The sequence below is a fragment of the Scomber japonicus genome, chromosome 5, assembly GCF_027409825.1.
Source record: "Scomber japonicus isolate fScoJap1 chromosome 5, fScoJap1.pri, whole genome shotgun sequence".
Lineage (NCBI taxonomy): Eukaryota > Metazoa > Chordata > Actinopteri > Scombriformes > Scombridae > Scomber > Scomber japonicus.
Genome location: NC_070582.1, coordinates 29,847,003 through 29,870,095, shown reverse-complemented (window position 1 = coordinate 29,870,095; position 23,093 = coordinate 29,847,003). Strand labels below are relative to the sequence as shown.

Here is a 23,093-nt window from a genome sequence, read left to right as displayed (position 1 = left end):
ACTTATGGAAAGAAAGTGCAGTCAAAACTGGAGTTTCACAGTATATGATCTTAATGATATGAGTCTTAAATAAGGCTGCAACTCACAATTTATTTTCATTATTGATGAATCTGCAAATTACTTTATGGACTACTTTATCATTTGTTCTATAGTATCAGAAAATAGTGAGAAATTCCCATCAAAATTCACAGGATCAAATAGTTTGTATTTGTTTTCAATGTACAATCAAGACTAAAAGAAACCTGAGGTGCAAGTATATGCACTGATGATTTTCAGGAAAGGGAAACTTTGCCAATTTACAACCAGCATTGTATCATTACAATGTGGGTAGTATGTTGGCTGCACCCAGAGCTCCACACTGATTTGCCAGCAAAAGTCCACCAGGTGATGTAACTTTGGAGATCTGCCTCAGATTACAAAACTTCAAACCACGTTTCTTCATTTTCGGCAGTGGAGCCTTCATAGACGGTAAAATGTGAGTCTCCCAAAACACTCCATTCTCCATATTACACAAGCGATAAGAAAAAGCAGGCACTAAAATATCATGCTACTAGATACTCTAAAATATCAGCATCTTTGGGAAAAAGTAGTTTTATGATATGAGGCAGAATTTCGCACAGTTGAATCAGATACAACTAAGTCTGGAACTGGAAGCAACCATGGGTACGATATATCCACATTCAATGAGGAAAAGCCTTTGTAAATGAAAATAAGCCTCAGTAATGAGATATAATGCTGCTACTCACTAACTTTGTCATTGGTGCTCGGCTGGCATTGTCAGTAGTTACTCTGATTGAACAGGAGGTGTGCAATGCATTCTGGTTGTTGTAGGATTCCTCCTTAAGAGCAGTATGGGGAGTCTGCTGCCACCAATTTCAATAATAATTACACATTTCTACTGAATAGGGGACCTAGTTTTAAGAAATCATCATATTCAATCCCTTAAATTGTTGCCCTATAACCTGCTTGATTGGCTATTTGATTTTTGGACTAATTGTTTTAGCTCTAACCTTAACAGATAATTGTAGTCTATGACAATGTGTCACCCTTGGTTACGATATCATTGTTCAAACCGTAGTAATTGCTGAGGTCTGGGAACATGGTGATATTCCTACTTCCAACGTGGCAATGAACAAGAGCAGTCAGTAAACAATCCAACAGTTTGAACTGAACCAATTTATTATGAGGTTAAACCAAATGTAAGTCTAAACAAAATGTCAGTAATATGGCGTCATTTCACAGGAAACATGACTACATGCATTGTACGGTAACTACAGTTGGTCACAGCTGAACTAAGAGGTCCCTCCGTAAACTATGATGGAGGTTTACAATGGATAGTTTGGTTAAACATTTTGCGTTTGCCTTCATTTGCTATTTCTAATAAGTTTGTGGGTTTGTATAAAACCTGTCCAATTGTTTGACTGCTCAAATGCTTTTCGGGGGTCTGGGTTCTTTTTTTTCTGATGTCCTATTCCCAGATTGTACCAATTTTCTTGGTAAGTATAAAGTAATTGTTACTGATAGAACTGAGTTGTTATAAAAAAAAGAAAAGTTTGTTACAGCTCATATAATTATTCATGTAATTGTTCTATCAGTACTTATAGCTCATTGAATTAAACCATCTGTCCCAGCTGGTGAGGTCAATGGTTAACTTTCAACAGTCCACTGCACTGTATTAAACAAAATCAAGAAGGGCCCCAAACAAAGCTCATTTTCAGATGTATGGTTATAATTAAAGACAAAACCTTTAGCTCTTAGTTAAAACCCAATACGTTAAGGTGAATAACTTTACTAAATTCAGATCTCATATTTTTTCCTCTCTGTTCCTCAGTTATCAACACTGAGTGGGCACTACATATTCTTCAGCTCTTCTACCTTACTTTTTGTCAGGCAAAATCTGAAAGTTTGAATCAGAGCAGATATCACATCAAAGAATGAAAAAAATATTTAAATAAAAGTCTAAATCCTTGGCTTATCTTTTAATAAAAAAATAGTCCCTCTTTTTAAGCGGTACAGCTGTCACCAACCGTTATCAACCATCCTCCTGAAAAAATAATTGCATTGATTTTGAAATAGCAGGTTTTGGAGTTGGCACCAAATTTACAACATAATCCTGGCAGCCTGTTACACACTAGTGAAAGGACCAATGGGATTCCCATGGGGGAAAGTACTGGAGCGCTCCCAGTTTTTCCATTTGATGCTTCTTGGATTGAGCTAAGAGACATGTTGACATCCTGGAATGGCAACATATACCTTACTCTATAACAGTGCTGAGGAGTATGAAGAAACAGACTGGGCTAAGATAAATTGAGAGAAATGGTGGCGAGGCGAGAGGTTTAGTTGAGATTATTTTCAATTTTAAAAATGGAGGATGTGGGAAGTGAGTGAAAGTGTGTCGCTTTGGTGTGAAGGTTCACAGCTGAAGTTTTCTTTTTTCTTTCCTTTAACTAGCGGCCACTATAAAGCAACATGATTCATAGAAGACAGACACTGATGTTGTCCACCAAAGGGCTGTTATAAAGCAAAGATGTTCTGTGTAATATCTCCTCCCTGACTGTCATGAATTTCCTTCTCAAGATTGTGCCCATAGGGGGGGAAAAAAAGAAAAACGGTCTCAACAAAGATGAAGTGACAAGCGAGTTACAACAGCAGAGAGCAGACAGTTAAGGAAGAAGAAAGAGTGAGAAAGAACGGCGTACAAGTTGGATGAGGTAATGCTAAATCTCTATCTCAATGCTGACAGACAAAAGTGACAGTAATACGAGGTGAATTTGCATAGCAGATGTTCCCCTACACAGGGCTAGATTTATTGGACTAGCAAACACTGGGATGGCTACGTGCCATCTGTCGTACAGCAGCGGCAGATAAATTAAACGTAACAGCTGTGAGTATACTGTGGAGGTAAGGGCAAGTTATAGCATCTCGCTCAGAGGAGGAAGAGATGCGTGTCAGGGAGGTTATTCCCTTCGGGAAGTCGGATGAGGAAATGGAAACGCGAGAGAGAGAAAGAGGGGGGAAAAAAGCAGAACTGTGGAGAAAGAGAGAGAGGGAGGCAGACAGAGGGGGAGACATTTTCAGAGGCGTGTTCACTCAGAGTTATCTCTGTTTATCATTTGTATTCTGGACTTGTCAAAAAGTGGCGAGCGGTTACATATTGCGGTAAAGAAATGTCATTCCTATATGTGTGAGATGATATAAGTTTGATATGTGCACAGGTCGAATGGATTACACTTTAAACCTCGTCAGGTATAACTGAAACAAAGAAATGAGCATGCTGATGATATTACATTTGTGGAGCCTTTTATTATAGTCATCATGCATAAAAATCTACTTTAAGTCAAAGTAAAAATCATCTGCTTTCATTCTCTCTCTGCCTTTCTACCTAAAGATTTTCTCCTAATTCCACAACAGCCTGTGGCTCTTGTTAGAACAACATTAAGAATTAATGTGTTCATCATGACATGGGCGTCAAAGTATTGCAGTCCAGGGGCTAAACGCATGCTTCACTGCATCCCTCTGTGTTCAATCAAGCAGCCTGAATGATCATGAATACACTAAATATAACTGTGCAGTATCTGGATGTGATTATAGCTCCTGTAAATATAATGAGCAGTACATATGCTGGGGGGGGGGGGGGGGGTTAGGGTTAGCAAATAATAACTTTTAATCATCAGTTGTTGTGAATATGCCACAGTGATTCAGAGAACAATTGTTTTTAAGATTTTCCTTGTTCAAAGTTTGGTTTACTACTCTGCGGATATTCATGTTTCAAAGCTTTTAAGAGTGTCTCTCAACATGCACCTGAATTTTGTGCATAAGCCCAAAAATAGTGCGTCCAAAAAGGTTAGTGTTCATAACCGTGGTCTCATGTAACTCTTTCAATTTTACAACCAAAAAGTCAGAATGAATATAAGTGATCCTGAACCAAAAATACAGAGGCTCAAGTATCCCACGCAGGGCTCGACTTCAAGGCTCGTCCACTTGTCCAGAGCGAGTGGATTTTTTTTCTTCTTTTTTTTTCCTGTAGAGCGAGAGGATGAGAGATGTATCTGCCTCACTGCTACACAGGTGTTTAAAACGAATGAACGCTCTGTGGCTGAAGCTAGCAGGGAATCTGGAGACACTTTCATGAGACAGACGAATGAATCAGAGTTCAGAGGTTCATATATGACATTAACTGACAGATCTTCAGTCGAGTTTTTAAAATTGACATTAGTGTAGTTGAAAGGAGAACGTAAAGAACAAGTTGAGGATTGAAAGAGAAAACATAGAGGCAGGCCTGGGGTCAGGTGGTAGAGAGATATACACACATCCAAAACAGGAGGCAGAACAAACTGGTAAAGTGACTTACACCTGTATATCTAGATGAATTACTGTTCTATAAATATATTAAAAGCACTATCTGTTATCCAAATGTAAGATAAAGGACATCCTAACAAACTAAAGTCAAAGCACAAGATTAAAACCTGCTACAAAACGACTTGTTTTAATGCAGGCACACTTTTGAAAATAAAAGGCTGCAGAACATTTATCTTATCTGCCAGTTTCAAATTGTATTTCAGTGGAGTAAGGACACCAGTGAATGGTTTGTCACACAGTATGCTGGAGCAAGAGACTGAAAATAGTGCCCTCTTTTCTATCCATTCAATCAAGAATCGATTATCAACCAAATGATCACCCAAGTATCGTGACTGTATTTCGTCAGGGGATGAGTATATCGTCCAAGACCTACCTGAGATGCTATGGTTTCTATGGCTGATATGCTAATACTTCCCATGTATGACAAATAGTCAACAACTTAGAGTTTGTGAATCAAGTTCAAACGCAATTTGTTTTGAATTAATTCAAATGCGCCGAAAAATATGCAGTCAAACGAGGTTGTACATTAGGTGGTGCTCTGTTCGTCTGTGGTTCCTGTCTCTGTTAGCTGAGTGGGGTGGTAAGCTAGCCTTTTACTAACTTCACAAGCAACAAACTTTGCCATCTACAGTGTTGAACACAAAATACTTCCACATGCGCTTTCTCAGTTGGTATCATGATTGTCTACTCAGGACTCACTATTGTTCTCCATTTAAAAAAGAAAAAAAACAATAACTTTAGCTTAGTTTACAGAGGGTCAACAGAGCATGTAACAGGTCAAGCTAAAGTGACACTTAAAACGCCCTCTGCTGGAACACAAGGGAAACTACTTCAAATGGTCTGATGCGCTTATGGAGACGAACAGGTTATTACAGCTCAAATATTAACGTTTCACCCTACATTCAAACCAATGTCCGATTTTTGAATACAAAGTGACAGCCCCACTTGTGACCCCAATCGGCTAAGTAATCAATTTATACTGCTTTGAAAAAATATCATATTGACTGATTTTTTTTTCCACATAAATGCACGATATAAACATTGGTAAGGATTCTTTTAAGCTGTCTTTTAAAGAATTTGTGAAAACTACTTTTGTTGGACGATATATTAAATGTGACTGTGAAGTATTGAGGAGGATATTTTACAGTTAAATGACTTGCTGATGCTCTCTGGTAGACATACTATATAATAACAATCAATAGTGTTTTTGAATTACCTTGAACTGCTGTAGTGTAAGTTCATACCATTCTTCTCTCTTTATTTTTCATATTCTTATACACTAATACCATTATCTGCAATAAGCTGATATTCACTGATATACTGGATCTGCCTTGGCCATTTGTATTGGGCAGGCTCTATTTTTAAACACCTAAGTCCTGTCCTTCCTATCATTCATACTCATCAAATAGACACTTCCTCAGTTACCACTACACCACTAGTCCTATCTTATTTCTTGACGTAACACTCGTATCAGTGAAAAACGAGCAGTATCACAGCCGTCTCATGGAACCTTTAAACTGACATCTTAATTCTCTTGGAATGTGATGAAACCCAGATGAAACAATACAAACACTTTGACCTGACAAAATGTTCAGGAATTCTGAGTTTCACAGTATTCTTGGAGTCGTTGTTGCCATTTCACACAGTCACGTCCAACAAAGCTCTCTTTCTCTCTCACACACTCACACACACACATACACACACATACACACACATACACACACACCACGCTGTTGAAATAACAGTGCAGGTTTAGAGTCAAACCTGCTTCAAACCACAAATTGCACCCCGTAATCACCATCTGTCTCTTTGTTGTAGAGCCGGTCCCTTTACACAAGCCACAGTGTGTCACGGCTTCTGGAGAAACACCTGGCATTACCTTACTTAATGTGGTGTCTATAACCAATAACGACTATCTGTAAAAACAACAATGACCATGCTGGGTACAATATTTGCTGGTAGTGAAGCAGTCCAAATTTTTGCTTGCTGCTTTGTGTAAGTAAAAATAGAAAAACTGTGCAATTGTATAACTTGAAAAGTGACTTTTAATTTCACCTACAAATTGCTTTCCATTAAACTTAATCCAGAGTGTGCCATATGGCTTTTTTGAATTGGAGTCCTTTCTTTCAAGCAGCCACCTATTTCCATTCATTTCATCACACTTGAAACTTGTTTGAGTAAAGTTATCTAGCACAGATGTAGTTTTAATGGAGTTTAGCATAAGTTCAAGTGGGAAGACTATCTATTACTTGTTCATTCATTCTCATCGACCCCCAACCAGATCTCAGCATCCTCTTTATTCATCACCATATCCATCAGGGGATATCCTGTTCTACTCTCACCATCACTCCCCCCTTTATAAATGTAATTGACTTCATAATGGGGTCTAATCACCCAGACCCAGACTTTCTCAATTTCATCTTTTATGCATGTTCAATAAAAACAATAATTGTTCACTTTTTCAAAAATTGAAGTCTCTCCTGACTGACTGCATCACTGGTGAGTTTGGACTATTGAACTTTGTTCTCACTACTAAGTAATGACATCTTAGACTTATGAGTCTTCTGTTCTTTTTAATGCAAACACTGCAATTAACTCATTAATACTCAATCTCAATCATCCAATGCTTTGCCTTGCCTTGCCTTAATTCAAAAAGTGACAAAAAATCAATGTGGTTCTAGTAATGGCAATGTTGCTTCTAAGACATTATTATCACTGATAGGTCTCTTAAAAGATTGGATTAATTGCTATTAAATTTGGCAGATATCCTCATGCCCCCCTCAGGGTGATTTGTAATCGTTGGTAATGCTTTAACGTTTCATCTAGCTAATGGTGTTCCCGTGTTTTGTACGAATTAGCAAATATTATGCATGCTAACAGACTCAACTAAGATGGCAAATATAGTAAAAAGTATACCTATTATCTGTATGCTTGATATTAGCTGATATGTTAAAAATCAGCTTGATATCATTATCATTTTGAGCACGTTACAAGCTGATGTTTAGCTCAAAGCTCCACTGTACATAACTGCAGCCTCACAGGGACGCAAGCATCACTGTAGATTCTTGTTTTAGTCCTCTGGGATTTGATTTAGCACCAACATAGCTCGTTAATTCAGTGCTTTTTGGAAGCTGATTTTTAAATATTGGATGTTGGTGTTTTGGAGAATTTTTTAAACAGTCCCCCCATGGCAAATCAGTTATCGTGTGATGGTTACTTCATTCACACGTTAAAAACATGAAATAAATGTATGTTCATTGTGATGTATGATCAACTGTACCTCTCAATTATCTAAGTTTCTGCAAGTGAATTTTGCTATTGCCCTCCCAGACACAAATATACATTTTATGGGAACAAGAGCATCATTATTCAAAAGAAAACCTACTTCAGTATAACGCAGCCAGACCCAGTAGGCGGCGCTGTCCAGAACACTTGTATCCTGGTGCGTCTACGAGGTGTACTCTCCGTCACTGCAGGGGGACAGTTGGTCATGAACTGTGTGTCATCCTCATCAATGATCTAGAAACAAAAGAATGGAGGACAAAGCGTTAACATTGAAAAGCAACTGAACTTCATTTGGAAAATATCACCATGATATTTCTGTCCAAATCAGGAAGTTTTCCTAGTTTTTCCCAGAAAAAATGATTATCTAAATCCTTCTAAGCTCTACTGCAGTAGGCAACAGGCCTTGCATTGCCACAAGAGCTTTTCTCTTTCTGTGTTCTGGAAAGGCTCAATATTGAGACAGAAGTTATTTCTGGTAGCATGCAGAACAGATGACTGGTAGTCTGTTCTTCTCTCAATCAACATGAAAACTTCTGACACCTAATTGGACATATGCACCCCTTGTTTCCAGTTTTGAAACAGGAAAAACATGATGGCTCATCTGGTGGAAACATTGTCAGATATCTCCTGTCCAGTTTATTTTAAATACTGCAAATGGTTGTTAATCAGAGGTTGGCAAGTTAGATCAACATCATAACAGTCACTGTAGTTATCTGATGGGTGTGGCACAGATCTTTTTTATCCATGCTAGCAGCATGGCTCTATGGATGGTGATGTGAGTCAGTCGGTCAGTCCACCATTTGATCTAGATTGAAATACCTTAACAACATATTGGGAGGATTGTCATAAAAATGTGTATATTCATGGTCCACAGTGGATGGCTAACTTTGACGACACGTGAGGTTGACATTTTGTTTTTTTTGCGGGGGGTAATCAAAAACAACTATTGGATGGACTGGCATTAACATTGGTACAGATACAGTATCTATGGTTCCCTGAGGAAACTGTAAACCTTAATGACTTTGGTGATCACGTCTTTACCGCAAGCACAAGGAGCAGGTTGACATTTGTGTCATTAATTACGATGGAGTTTGTTGCAGACATTCATGGTCTTTGTGAATTTTGGTGATCCTGACTGTTCATCAAACACAGGTCAAAATTTCAATTTATCCAACTGTTAGCATGGCTATACAATCTGAGTCTTTAGAAAAACATTTGACCTTGCAAGATTGAATTTGTCTGTCAAGTCTACCTATGTTCTGCACAGCAGCAACAATTTGTTGATTCAGCGATTAGTCAACTAAGAAAATAGATCATGAACTAGATAATTGACGATAATAGTATTTTTTAAAGCAAAAATTACGATGTCATTTGCTAGGATTTGAAACTTTCTTTTGTCGTTAGATTTTGAACTGTTTATCAGACAAAACCAGACATTTGAAGACATTACCATGAAATTATAACAGGCATTTTTCACTATTTTACAGACAAAAAGATTAGTCAAGAAGATAATTAGGAGATGAATCATTATTGAAAATAATTGTTAGTTACAGCGCGATAATAATTGTGCATCAACATGAATTTTACAATTAAATGTAACCATTTGACTAAACATAACTTATCCAAGAGGTTTACCAAACGGAACAAAGTAAATCTAGGGAAAAGTCTTGTCTTCTGCCAAAGACCCCATCAAGGAACAGGTAGATAAACAATACCATAATGGAAACCACATCGACTAAATGACTAAAAGTGCTAGCTTCTATTTATTTTTTTGTTTGCTTTGTTCTTTTGCTTGCTCACATAAAAAACACATTAGTAGGGGCTAGGTGTCTATGATTTTATCAGAGGAGAATTTGTGCACTTCACATCCTCTTAAATATATTGTGAGTGCAAAGAATGAGCAGTCTTTCCCCTTCATCAGTGATAAGAAAATAGGAAAAGCAGAAATGTGTGAATGTGTGCATTCCAGTTTTAATATGGTATACGTTTGGGGAGTGAGCCATTAAATGAACTCATAAGTCAATGGCTGATATCTATCCTTAAAACAACACCAGTAACAGTTACATGGCCTATCTGAAATTCTGGTTTAAATCACAGCAGTGGCACCAGCTTGAGCCAAATGTAAAGTTGGGTGAAAAAGGACATTTTTCAAATTCCCAAAGTGAAGCTTTGTATAATAACAGCCTTGTGTATTCAAGATGCGTTGATCCCAGTCCCTGAAGTAGTTGGACCTTGTCAGACATTTTAAAAGACTAAACACACAGACACACACATGCACACATGGCCTATGACCTTGTTGCTAGTGTTCTCCAGCTGCCTCAGCTCAACAATAACAATGACCTAAGATTCAGTCCCAGTGTCCTCATAGGACATAAAGAGAGAGAAGAAAGTCACAGAAAGCTCTTTCTTTCCTTCTTTTACATTTTCTTTCTTTCACAAACACCCCTTTTTATTCCACAAACACAACATCCACACAAAAGTACACATATGCACAGATCTGGAAACGTGCGTACACACACACACACACACACACACACACACACACACACACACACACACACACACACACACACACACACACACACACACAGAGACACACAACTCTGCATTTCTGTGTTGACTTCCCCATGCCTCCTTATTCACTGTTTGGTTTACTTTGTGTCACCAAGTCTCAAGTTCTGTCAGTCAAAAGCAGACATAAACAACTGGCTAAAAGGCACATGAAGAAAAACGGAGAAAGAGATGGAGCGTGGGGAGAGACATAACAAAGATAAGGACAGAAAAGGCGCGAAAGACACATAAAAGAAGAGGAAGGCGTAGACTTAAAGAATAGACAGACAGAGTTCTGTGAGAGAGGGTAATATGGAGATAGAACAGGTCTAAGATGATACATTGAAATGGAAACTGCACAAGGATAATACTTAAATAAAGAACTTATGTCTAGACATAAGAAAAACAGCTTATTTTTGTAATGAAACTGAGCTTTATAGCTGATATACATTTACCCGCTTGCTAAAGCAATGGCAACAACACTGACAGGGAAAATGAATGGCTTGGGATGGGTGTCCATCACTGTGTTCTCTAAGACTGCATTTGTCCTCTGGAAAACTGCAGCATGTATGATAACAATGGTATTAATACAAGTAAGACAGTAAATCAAAACCAGAGTCATGGCAGTCTCATCCCAAGTAATGTTCCACATTACAAGGGTCAATGCCAAGTCAAGGCAGACAAGACCCACGTCAGAGCAGGCATGTCTGAACTCATGACAGTTCGGTACAAGGTCGGTACAGTCATATATGGCAAGTCAAGACAGGCAAGTCCCTACTTTAGTTATGTGAGTCCTAAAACACTGGGTTCCAAGTCAAAAGGGTCGATTCCAAACTCAAACCTGTCATGTCCCAAATCATCATAGAAGTCATATCTCAAGTCCTGTTCCAGGTCAGGATAGTGAAAGTCAAGACAGGCAAGTCCCAAGTCAGGGCAGGCCTGTTTGAATACGAGATATTGAAGTCCTGAGTCAACATAGGTGAATCAATTAAATCCAAAGTCAACACAGTCAAGTGCCATGTGAACGACAATGTTTCATTCTGAAATGCCAACACACTCTAGTCCAAGGCAAATCAAAGTCAAATTCAAGACAAGCAAAACCCAAATTAAGTCCCAAGTTAGGATAGTAAATTTTAATGCAAAGTCAAGATAGTGAAAGCCAGGTCAAGACACTCAAGTCCCAAGTCCAAATCGTTAGGCCTCTAGACTAAACTTTGGGTTCCAAGTCATAGATTCTGTTTTTCTTTATTAACGTTAGACTTTAAAATAGAAAACCAGTTGAGGACTGGAAAGTCAGCATTTAAGACAGACCCAAGTCAGGACAGGCATGTCTGAACGCAAGACAGTCAAGTCCCAAATTGACTTACTCAAGCTAATTAAATCCCAAGTTAAGACAGTCAAGCTACATGTCAAGACAGCTAAGTCCAAGGTTAAGTCCCAAGACAAGACAATCAAATCCTATTGCAGGTCCAGACAGTCAAGTACCACAACACTTCCAGGTCCAACACTTTCAAATTCTTCTGTGAACAATACTTGTTTAATGTAAACTGTCCATCCAGTGTGAGAGTATCAGTTTGGTAGTTTGCCTGTGCTCTCTTTGCTGCTGGTTTAGAAATGATGACTTCGATTGTGTCTTACAGTGGGGAGATGAAGTCATTCAAGTCACCAAGCACAGGCCTCGGTGAAGTTGAGTCTTTGCTGTTGTCTAAACCGAGTCCCATTCTTTCTTTTTTTTATTTCATCAAAGAAAATAATTCGGGGTCATCGGTCGAGTCTGACTCACGTCCAGGTAACACGGTTAGAATTTCAAGCTATATTCTTCCATCACTTGTTAAAGGGTGTCTGTGAGAGACGGAGGGACAGACAGAAAGAGAGACAGGAAGAGAGAGAGAGAGAGAGGTAGAGAGAGAGTGTGGGAAGACTGGCAAAGGAGCGTTTGTTTTCACTGCAGAGGCTGGCATGTCTGTGTGTGTCCACGGTTTGTCTATCTCAATCTCTTTCCCTCAATCTCTCGCTCTCTGTTGAGACGGTAAACACAGATGCTTCAGAGTGCCTGCACAAGCAAACGCCGGGCCCTGTTCAAACACACACACACACACACACACACACACACACACACACACAAAGAGACTGAGAGCTGGAAACAGACAAAGGCAAACCCAGGCTGGAACAGACACCCAGTATCCCTGGAGAAAACTGATGATAAGAGTGTTATTAGTGTGTGTGTATGTGTGCGTGCATGTGTGCGTGCATGTGTGCGTGTGTGGGCGTGTGGGCGGTGTACGCACTCATTGCAGGTTACTAATTAAATGCAAAGCAGTTACAAAGGAGTGAATACAGTTACAACCTTTGGGACTTGAGTGTGGAGATGAAACCTTTCAGAGGAAAAAACACAGACAGACAGATAGATCGAAATGTCACGTTAACACTCCAAGATGAGCTTATTTCAGAAAGTAACAAACTTCTCCTGCTTCGATGAAGACCTCGGAGGCTCCGCCATTTTGCCTTGAGCTTCCTATCAATCAAAGCCATACTATTACTGCAGAACACCGCTGAGATCTTGAGGCTATCACCAATATTGCATCATATTACATTTTGTGTCTGAGCCACCCAACCAAGGCAGCGGTGTCACACATCCAAACAGCTACTCTGTAAAAAAAACTGTGTGTGTGTGTGTGTGTGTGTGTGTGTGTGTGTAGGTTTATTTCCAAGCAAATGGAGCCAATTCTGTGGCTTTTGGCGTTCAATTACACAAAACAACATTGGAGAAAAGGGAGTATGTTGTTCAATGGGTCTGTTTAATGTAAAAATAACCCAAAGCTGTTTCTAAAATGCATTTTTTTTACAGCTATATGCACATTTTTAGAGTTACAATTCTTTATAGAGGTAAATCTAAGAGAATTTCTACATACTACAAGGTATAATGCTGTTGTTGCTGTCAAACCCGAGGAGAGTGTGTGCATGTGTGTTTGCTTCTTGTCTCTGTTCATGCAGACAAATGATACATTTGACTTGTAAAGGAAGCTCGGATGATTTCTTCCCTGCATTTCTTTCAGTCTGTCATGTCCTTTTCTCATCTCTGTTCTTCTTGTGCGAGAGCTCTGACGTTATCGGAGGGGGTTTGGTGTGAAAAGCTCTGACAATGACAGGAGAGTCTGACACCTTGACTAAAGAGCGTACTCAGGGAAAAGGGCTAAAATCACACATCGAGATATACAAATGCAATGTGGACTGTTCATAACATGGGCTGGCCATTTACACGCACTGAAGTGTGATTTTTGCCTGATCTGTCTCTGAACCTGAATAATCCAGTAAACATACAGCATTTACTGACTGCTGTGTGCAAATAAAAGTAAACCTGTATCGAAACAAGCAACCGGTATGATCATTTCTTTGCCCTCAAAGACATGTCAAGCCATGTGCTTAATTTGACATCTGCTTTGAGTTGCAGAGATAAAACATCTCCAATTTCAAAACACAACTTCATATTTGCTCCACGCGAGTTACGTTCAAGTTTTTTTTTTTTTTAAACAGTAAATGAGTAACCGTCACCTAACCGCCATCAATCACTGGCATGTTGACGTTCTCTCTTAAACAAACAAAACCCTCTGGCTCCCCCGGTGCTAAATTCAACTTGTGCCTAATGAGAGTGACGGGTGTAGCTCGGAGCCAAATTATTTCATTTTCTTTTGTGGCTTCGGATGGATCTGTTTTCTTCCGAGGAATTATGGATGCTGGTTTTTGGTTTATGAGTGGCAGCAGGGAGCTTCACTCGTACCACAGTTTCATGTAAGCAATTTAACCTTAATAACATCCTAATCCCAGAGTACGGCCAATATTTTTTCTGAAGAAGTAAACATGGCCTTTGTGTATGTGTGCACATGCAGGCTATGTATGTGTGTGTGTGTGTGTGTGTGTGTGTGTGTGTGTGTGTGTGTGTGTTTGCAAGCGTGTCTATTTTCCAGCCTGCTATAGCCCACTCAATTTGTTTACGCCATTGTCAACGAGAAACAGCATGAATAAACTAGACAAGCGCCCGCTCAAATCAAGGTTGAGTCACAGAGCTATTGAGACGGCAACAGTCCTCCTCAATATGCTTTCTGCTTCCAAACACTAACAACTGAGTGCTGAGATTTTGTTAAATGACATCAAACAGCAGTTTCCTAGTTTCCTTGTTCAAGCTATTTGACCACGTAGTATCGTTTATATAGAGTATATCGAGTTAGCATATTATACCTTCATTTCACAAAATGCATTATACATTAAAGTATGAAAATATAGATACATGAAAGGTGAACTCTGGATCTGCATGTACTTTTCATCTTTAGTGCTAAATATCATAGCTGTGGTCTTCATGTAGGCAGCTTCCGCATCAATTGTCAAACAAACAGTGTGAGCAGTAATGTGCAGTAATGTTTTCCAGTTTCCAGTTGGAGTTTAACAATGCCTTCAATTTGATTTTGCTTGCGTTCAATCAGACTTAATGTTTGTGGGTGGGAAGCCAGTGAGGGATCAGTCATTGCTGCTGTATTAGTGACATCTACTCTCTTTCGCTTTACCACGTGTGAATGAACCTCAATCCTACTGGCTACAGGGAATGGGAACATGACATCATCAACAGCAACTCGACCATTGCAAGACAGAATGTTTTTCATTTTGCCAGATACCAGTAGATTAAATTAAGCATTTTGTTAGCATTCAATTAGCACAACATTAGCTAAGTTACCTTGGTCCTGATGATTGTACAGTTGGCATTAGGCCTGTCACAATAATTACCATCGACTTATCGTACAACAAGGTAATTATCAACATTATCATGTCTATATATGAACATGGACATGACATTTTTTTAACCTCAGTATTTCCACACTTCACATTAGCAGCTAAGAGGCTATTCATGTCACATTGGCTAAGCAAGTAGTGTCCTCCATTCCTCACTGTGTATGTCCTGAGAGGAGACTGTGGAAGTGAGCGGCGCTTATATGGAATTAAAGGTGAATAACTCTTTCCTGACCCATAATGACAGTCTGTGTTTTTACAGAAGTGTAGCTCCCACTCTCCAATCCCAGCCCCCACATCCCATTGCATTATTATGTCATATTATCATTATAACAGTGCTATAAAATGATCATCAAATGACAACAATATTGTTTATCCGATTATTTCTGAGACAATATATCATCCAACAAAAGTAGTTATCGTGACAGGCCTAGTTGGCATTTGGCTTGAAGATCTGTACCTGCCCATTTGTAAAATGCGTCTAAAGATTTAAAACATTGAATCATGGTGTTAAGTTCTAACGGCAAAAACCAGAAACACCAACATTAGTGGTTGTAACAGGTGGCAAGCTGTCAAGATCCTTGGCCTTTCCTTGTCTTGTCATTCGAAAGGATCGTTAACATTAACTTAATGTTAATTTCGTAATAGACCGCTCCTTTGCCTCTGTTAAAAGCTTCTATTAATAAGGGCATTTGTCTTTTGCAGATACTTTAAGCATTTTTGATGATGAACGATTGACCGATGAAAGATGAGAAATGATGGCGACAGTGACAGATGTGGACAACATATGTTGCTAGGGACGCTATCCTGCAAAGATTGGCCCGCTGCCCCAGAATATTCAGCTATTCCCATTCCCTATACCTTGGGTACAATGGATGTATAGCTTCTTACATTATCTGTGATATAGATTATCATAGCGGCCAATTATGTATATAAAAATGCTTTGCACTTGACTGTAAAAATCTATTACTCTCACATTCCTTACATGAAATTGCAAAACCCCTCAGAATGATTTGTCACTTCCCTGAGCTCATTTTCTCAGACACTTGAAGAACTACAACTGACTCCCTAAAGAATTGTGGAGCGCAGTAAATAGGAAATAGTGTCCTCACACTCAGTCTTGATGCATTATGTATTTAATAAGCCATGATCAGTGCAATCAGTGCAGAGCACGGCATTATTTATGCAAACCTCAAGCATTTGCAACAACCAGCTTGTCAAGCATAACAAATAAATAAACTGTTCAGTGGCTCCACTGAAAGTTACTTGAAGATGTCCTTGTGAACTCCTCTTAATCATGAAACAGGGAGGGGAGCAGGACTTGGGCTCTTGTAGGATTTAGTCGTCTTATAGTGCTTATAGAGGCAAAATTTATGTTAGGATCACATTTGAGTGTGATTATACTACATATCAGATCACCATCATTTCAACCCTAAACACATCCTACATGTCCTTTTCTTTAAAGCCCTCTAAGCTCTGCTTGACTTATGTAATTGCTTCAATGTAAAAGCGATGACTTAGCTGTGCCACTTTAAACTGATTTGGTTTGTTTATCCCCAGCTAAACTCAGAACCCTAGATAATCTGTGCAAGAAAAAAGGAGATAATATCTCGTGTCTGCTCATCTCTCCCCTTATCCAAACAAACTCCTCTTGTCTCCCTGAGCAATAACACGTTGCTGGCCTAGATAAATACGACCCACGTCCCACACCAATGCAAAGAGGGCTGGGAAAAGCACACATGCAGACCCACACGTATACACACACATGCCCGTTCGGTGCATATACATATAAGTACAAAGACACACATTCCCAACTAAACAATGACTTGCAGACTCAGAGGGGTATTGAGTCTCATATACATGCGTACATACTCTCTATGCTCTGACACATTAAGACAGAAGTCCTTTAATGGTAGTAATGGGGACAAAGAGCAGATTATTGCTTAAGCAGAAAAAAACAATGAGCAGTGACTCTTGCGGTTGTGGTGTTTTAGTGAAACAGCAGGCGGGCACATTCCAGGACGGACGCCAGAAACAACCGAAGTACCAGAGAGCGAGCGGAGAGAGAGAGAGAGCAGCCGTACAGGGAACCACAACTGTGTTCATTTGGCTCCTCTTCCACTGCACAATAACAATCATGACATGGCAAAAAAACTAGCTGCATAATTAACTTGCAGAAAAGTAAACTGTCAGGAATATGAATTATTGTATAAACTTCACTTTACATAAGTATTATTATGTAAACCTCTCTGATAAAAAATATGCTGAGTTTGATTGATTGAGGTCATTTAGATAAAAGAGCCAGACCGACTGTCATGCTCCGTCTCCTCTTATCGACCTGCTAATATAACTGGGACTAAGAGGGACGCCCATTTAATAAATCAAATCATTGTAAAACTAATTTCTGTTACTATTTGAACCTAACGTGAAGCTTCTGCCGAGATAACATTGTGGCGTCAAGAAAGCTTTTCAGAACTTTTCGGAACTATGTATATTCTTTTAAAATACTTGACAATGTTTTGGCAGCGGCTTATCTCCAGAGGCCTTAATCGTTTTCCACATGTGGATGAAAGTGTCTATTACAGCTGTCAATTACAGAGCGAGGAGTGTCTGATGGATTTGCCAATATGTATTAAACAGACTGCAGAGCCAGACTGTCAACTTTAATTCTGCTGGAGCTCAGCCTACAATGTTCCAGCCTCCGCTCTGCTCCGCTCCTGGCCTCCGTCTGACTCGGGACTCCGTCGGGACTGCGAGGTTGAGACTGGCGAGTGTGTTTATTGTGCAGGAGAGCAGGAATCAAATAGAGCAGAGTGAGCCTGAAGTGTTTAAACTAAAACGATCCGAGCATGTCGACAACACTTTGTGACTGACCGGATGCTTTCCAGAGTGGACCTGTCTTAAAATGTCCTTCATTGTGTCTCAGACAAAAGCAAAAATCCTACTAAAGACATATTTTTACAGATAATTTGTTTTAATTATCAGTTTTCATTCTCAAATGTCACTGAATTAATTCATGGCACTGTTATCAGGCCTGTCACGATAACTACTTTTGTTGGACGATATATTGTCTCAGAAATAATCGTGATAAACGATATTATTGTTATTTGAAGATCATTTTATAACACTGATATAATGATAATATAATAGCATAATAATGCAAGGGGATCTGGGATTGGAGAGTGGGGGCTATGCTTCCAAAGACCTCAGAGCTGATGCTGCTGAATTTGGATTAAAAAATACACATGAGATACATGTGGCAGTTTTCTATTTGAATCAATGCAGAACTTCTAGAGAAACATTTCCATAATTGTCCATCTTGCAATTACTATAAATTCCAGCATCCACTAATGACTTGTTCTTTGGCCCCGTGGCTGAACTTTCAACTGCGTTTTCTTTAAATTCTGTAAAATCCCAATTTGCAGACTAAAACTGAACTGAAAACTTCCTTGGTGAAAGTAAGAAATGAATGAACGGATCAGTTACTTCCAGATAAAGTCAACGAGGAGTGAGTTTCTAACTTTGTGGCAACTCTTTTTCTTTTTCAATCTGATATTACTCCCCCGTGCACAAAGCCGGGTCCATAAAGAAATCCTTCTTCCAGTTTGGTGTAGGAGAACTGGACTGACCTCTGGGATGGAACGGCAACTGTGAGCCAGGCCTTATCTCCCCACATCAGTGGTCAAACCTTAATAATGAATGGGAGCAAATCCCCACAGCCAGCAACCAAAATTCTGCAGAAAGCCTTCAGTGGAGAGCGCTGTAACAGCAGCAGATTCATGCTCACAGTTTGGGAATGCGTCTCATGTTGGGTTGACTTACTTTCAGCCGTACAGTGTACATTACACTCGGTTGCCAGTTTATATTATGTCCACCTCGGCTATAACACACGCATGCTAACACGACAGCGCTCCGATAAATCCTTCAAGATTCAAGATGTTTATTGTCACTGTGGTTGAACAAGAACAGTCCTGTGAAATTCTTTGTCTGGGAGGCTCCGTTACAGAAACCACTAAATGATAAGCCATGTAAATATCATAAAACATGCAGCAATGAAAGGCAATAAAAGGCAGTAAATAAAAAACATAATAAATATGGCAATAAAAAGTTTAAAAAGCAATAAAACGTGCATGTACAATAATTAGTTAAATATTGCACTTGTGTGTTTGTGTGTGTGTGTGTGTGTGTGTGTGTGTGTGTGTGTGTGTGTGTGTGTGTGTGTGTGTCCTTTACTTGCAGGCTTTTAGCAGATGTCTAATGATGTTAAAAGTCGTGTTTCTCAAAAACACCAGCCATCTGAGTTGTACTCTTTCAGGTTTTAGAATGCTGTTATGAAGAAAAGAGTTTGCCTGTATGTTCACATGTCAGCTTTTAAACTCAGAATCTGTGTGTGAATAGATACAGGAGAGTGTCCGTGTTTCAGGGGTATAAGAACCATGTTGAAGGGACATTCTGAGCCTTAAGTAATGCCAAAAAAATGGTCATAATCTAGATCAAAGTTTTTGGACTACTGTTCCTGTACTGTAATTTTATATGGTGGGAAGTCATGTTCCCATGGAGTCAGTGTGAGTTCACTGTGGCCTACACCTCCATGTTCCTTTAGCTTATTTTTGTTTACATTCTGGCAAATTGTCACCATGAATAGTCACGAGTGAATTAACGGTTAGCAGTTCCTGTTTGCACTGTGCTTACTGTGACACTGAAGTAAACCCAAAACCTGATGATTCCAGGGGCAGCTATGAAGAGTGCTTTTATTTATCTGTGAGCGGGACATCTGAGATATTTATGGCCCTGAGAAATTGAAGTCATTCTCAATGAAAACAAGATGTGAATCATGAAGGAATGGGTTCGTTCACACCAGTCGTATCCCTCGGGTCTAAAAAGGTTCAGAGAAGTAGCGTGAAACTGACTATTTTCCCTCACACCCGAAATGGAAACTCTGTCATTGTCACACAAGCCTGCACCAGCTTTGACTGCCTGTTCATTCACATACCACCAATTGATTTGGTCACTGTAGTTTTTTTCAGTGCTTCATCAATCAAAACCCTGACCACAGTGGACATTTCACACCACCCACACTGTTTAACTTGCCAACAAATGTTTCCAATGTGATTTCTTTGTTTAAACCTACATTCACCATTCAGTTTGCATGTAGGGAAACTAACATGACATGATGTTGAATCAACATTATTATTTGTTTAAAGGTCAGAAGTCTGTTGGGACCAAGAAGCACGATCTTTCTTCTCCTGTCTTGAAGCAGCTGGTTTGATAAAAGCAGCCTCCTGCTCTGTTTGGTGAGAGTCTGGTTAGGGTTTGCGTGTGGAAACACTGCTGCATATGTGTGTTCCTGTTTACACTGAGCGGGAGGTAATTGAGGAAGTCTGGCTCTCTCTTCGGGAGCTCTCTGCCGCTCAGCGGGAGCTGTGTTACTCCTGAACGCAACATCTCACATCTCTCTCTCCCCCCCTGCTTTCTCTGCGACTCCCTCTGTTTATCTCTTTTTTCTCTCTGTCCTCACATGCCTCTTTCCCTCTCCATCATCCTCGCCCTCTTCTTCCTCCCCTTCTTCCGCTGGAGGAAATATCTGCTACTTAGAAAAAGGAAGGATGCCATATCTGCCTCACCCTTAAAAGAGCTGCACCAAAGAGGCGGCAGGATTTTTCTTCTCTCCTCCACAACAGTGTTCTAGCTTCATCTGTCAGCTACACCTCCGTCTAACCTCCATATCAGGAGCGGCTAAGTCGACTCCCAGGTGCATTAAAGCATGCAAATGGGTTCATCTTTGTGAACTTTCTCAGAAAGCTCAGAGCGTACTCGGTATGCAGGAACCCCCCCCCCCCCTCTTTTCCCCTCTCCCTCCCTCTCTCTCCCTCTCTCTCTCTCTCTCTCTCTCTCTCACTCTCTCTCTCCACACCTGCTTATCCTTACCTGGAACTGGCCGGTGTAGTCATCATCCGTGGTGCCCTCTCTGCCCTCTTTCAGTGCGATGAGGGTGAAACCTCTGAAATAAGCAGGGCTGGCTGCCAGGAGGACCACTGTAAGAGAGAGGGGGGGGTGAGATAAGAGAAGTGTGTATTCACTCCACAGAGACACTGAGCGGTAAAAGAGGCTTTACATTGACACATCAGGGTCGCGCCGCACCACGCAGGGTCACCCCCGGATGATGCAGAGAGGAGGGAGAGCAGCAAATAAGGGGCTTAGCATCTCACCTTTAGAATAGCATAGAGCCTATACATCTGATGCAGGGAGTCTGGTGAGGGGAGCAGGCCACATAGAGGAATGAGTTGAGTGTGACAAACCTTCTTTTTAAAGCTGGTGTAGCATTTTTGCATCACCTCCTTGCAACCGAGAAGGACAATGTCAATATTTGCAATTTTTAAGAAAGCTTAGGGGATAACTTTTTTTTGTGTGTGTGTGTTGCTTGGATGGTGTCCTTCACAGGTCCCTGATAGCTGATTAGAATGTACCCCCGGATTACTAAATGTGGTGCCACAGCCAAAAACTGCAGGATCTGAAGTAAGATCTCAGTGGGGAGGCTGTGCGAGACAAGGTGACCCCCTTCAAGGATTGTGTCAAATCTGGAGCATTTCACATTTCCTTAATGTAAAAAATCCTGCTCTCGTTTCCTTGGACTTATTTGAATCTATATGCAGAAGCTCTGAATGGAAAAAAAAGAAGAGAACTGTTGTATTTTGAGTTGAAAATAGCTTATTTGAGAGTTTTTTTCATTAAGTGGCCAAATCCAACAGGCAGGATAGCAACTTTAAATGTGTAGGGGTCAGCTTAATTGGAGACAGATCTGTGTGTCTCTGTGTGTTTGTTTATGTCCACTTGCATACAGGGAGAGCGGAGGAAGTGAATATAGGTCAGACATTATAACAGTAAGTAGTCCTATCAAAGCGCAACCCTCTCTGCAGGAGCTCGGGTACACAGACCGACTTGTTTTGGAAATGATGTTCCCCTGGGCTGCAGTTTTCTAATCTATTTTTAGAATACTGGGGTCAAATGTTAGTGAGAACATGGTGCATTCATCTGCTCAAGTTTTCCATGATTAAAATAAAGATATTAGAGCGCACGTGCACCGTTTTCCAGCTCCACTTGTTAAATGTGGTGCAGGTTTACGCACAGATTTGGGCAGAAGGAGCTTGAAAACAAACTCTACCTCTGTAGGTGCTGCCAGGCTGGTAGCTTTCTGGGTCCCCATCCATTCTGAGCCTGAACTCGTGGTGCCCATCCTTCCGGGTCCCCTGGGTCTGCGCCCGCAGGATCCGCCCGCAGTACCCGTCCGACCTGCCTCCAGAAGGCTCCTCCACGAAAGCGACGGCGTTGCACACCAAACTCGAGACTAAATAGTACTGCAAAAGCAGCAGATGCAAATACATTCCCATGTTGGAGCCGTGTAGCCCGGAGATGAGCCTAACAGTGGCAGTTCAATCAAAAAAAGGAAAAGAAAAAAAACCCTCAGTAGTAGAAAAAGCGAAACAGTGGACAGAAGATCAGTTCCAGCTCCTTCCCCTCCAGGAACTCCCTCCAAACTAACAGCAGCGTCACAACTCAGCGGTAAAGGTGACGAGAGTGAGACGGAGACGAATCCATCCTGAACTGGAGAGGAGCGCGTCTTGGGGCGCACCACAGAGAGAAACGGTGCCAGAGAGAGAGAGAGAGAGAGAGAGAGAGAGAGAGAGAGAGAGAGAGAGAGAGAGAGAGACGCCCGGATCACCGTGGTGTTGATAAGTGAGCCTGGAAGCAGCGGGGGGCCGTCAAATAATCTAGCGGCTGTCTCCTTGACTTGATGTGAGGGAATATCCAAACGGGAGTTCCGCACTATAATAAGAGTCAGCCACCCCCTCTTATACACACACACACACACACACACACACACACTAAACACGCTGGCTGTGTGTGTGTGTGTGTGTCTGTGTGTGTATGAGGATCTCACACATGGAGCTGCCTCTTCGACAACTGTGTTTTACTTGTGTATAGACAGTGAGCTACATGGGAATTGAAAGACACGATGAAGCTGGTATGATCATTACAAACTCAAAAGTGAGTGTAGTTATATTCAAAGTGAATGAGGAATACGGTTCCGTTTGTGAATCCTAATCTGTGCCCATTTACGC

General features: G+C 40.4%; 1 protein-coding gene across 1 annotated transcript in view; it reads right to left on the bottom strand.

Moving 5' to 3' along the window:
• The window catches only part of LOC128358335 (spondin-1-like), a 100,232-nt gene extending 77,871 nt beyond the window's left edge, over positions 1–22,361 (bottom strand). Inside the window, exons 1-3 of the mRNA XM_053318574.1 lie at positions 22,136–22,361; positions 20,902–21,008; positions 7,745–7,878 (exon numbers count right to left, since the gene is read on the bottom strand). Coding sequence (XP_053174549.1) covers positions 7,745–7,878; positions 20,902–21,008; positions 22,136–22,361 — 467 coding nt within the window. The remainder of the gene's footprint in view (positions 1–7,744; positions 7,879–20,901; positions 21,009–22,135) is intronic.
• Positions 22,362–23,093: the final 732 nt, after the last annotated feature.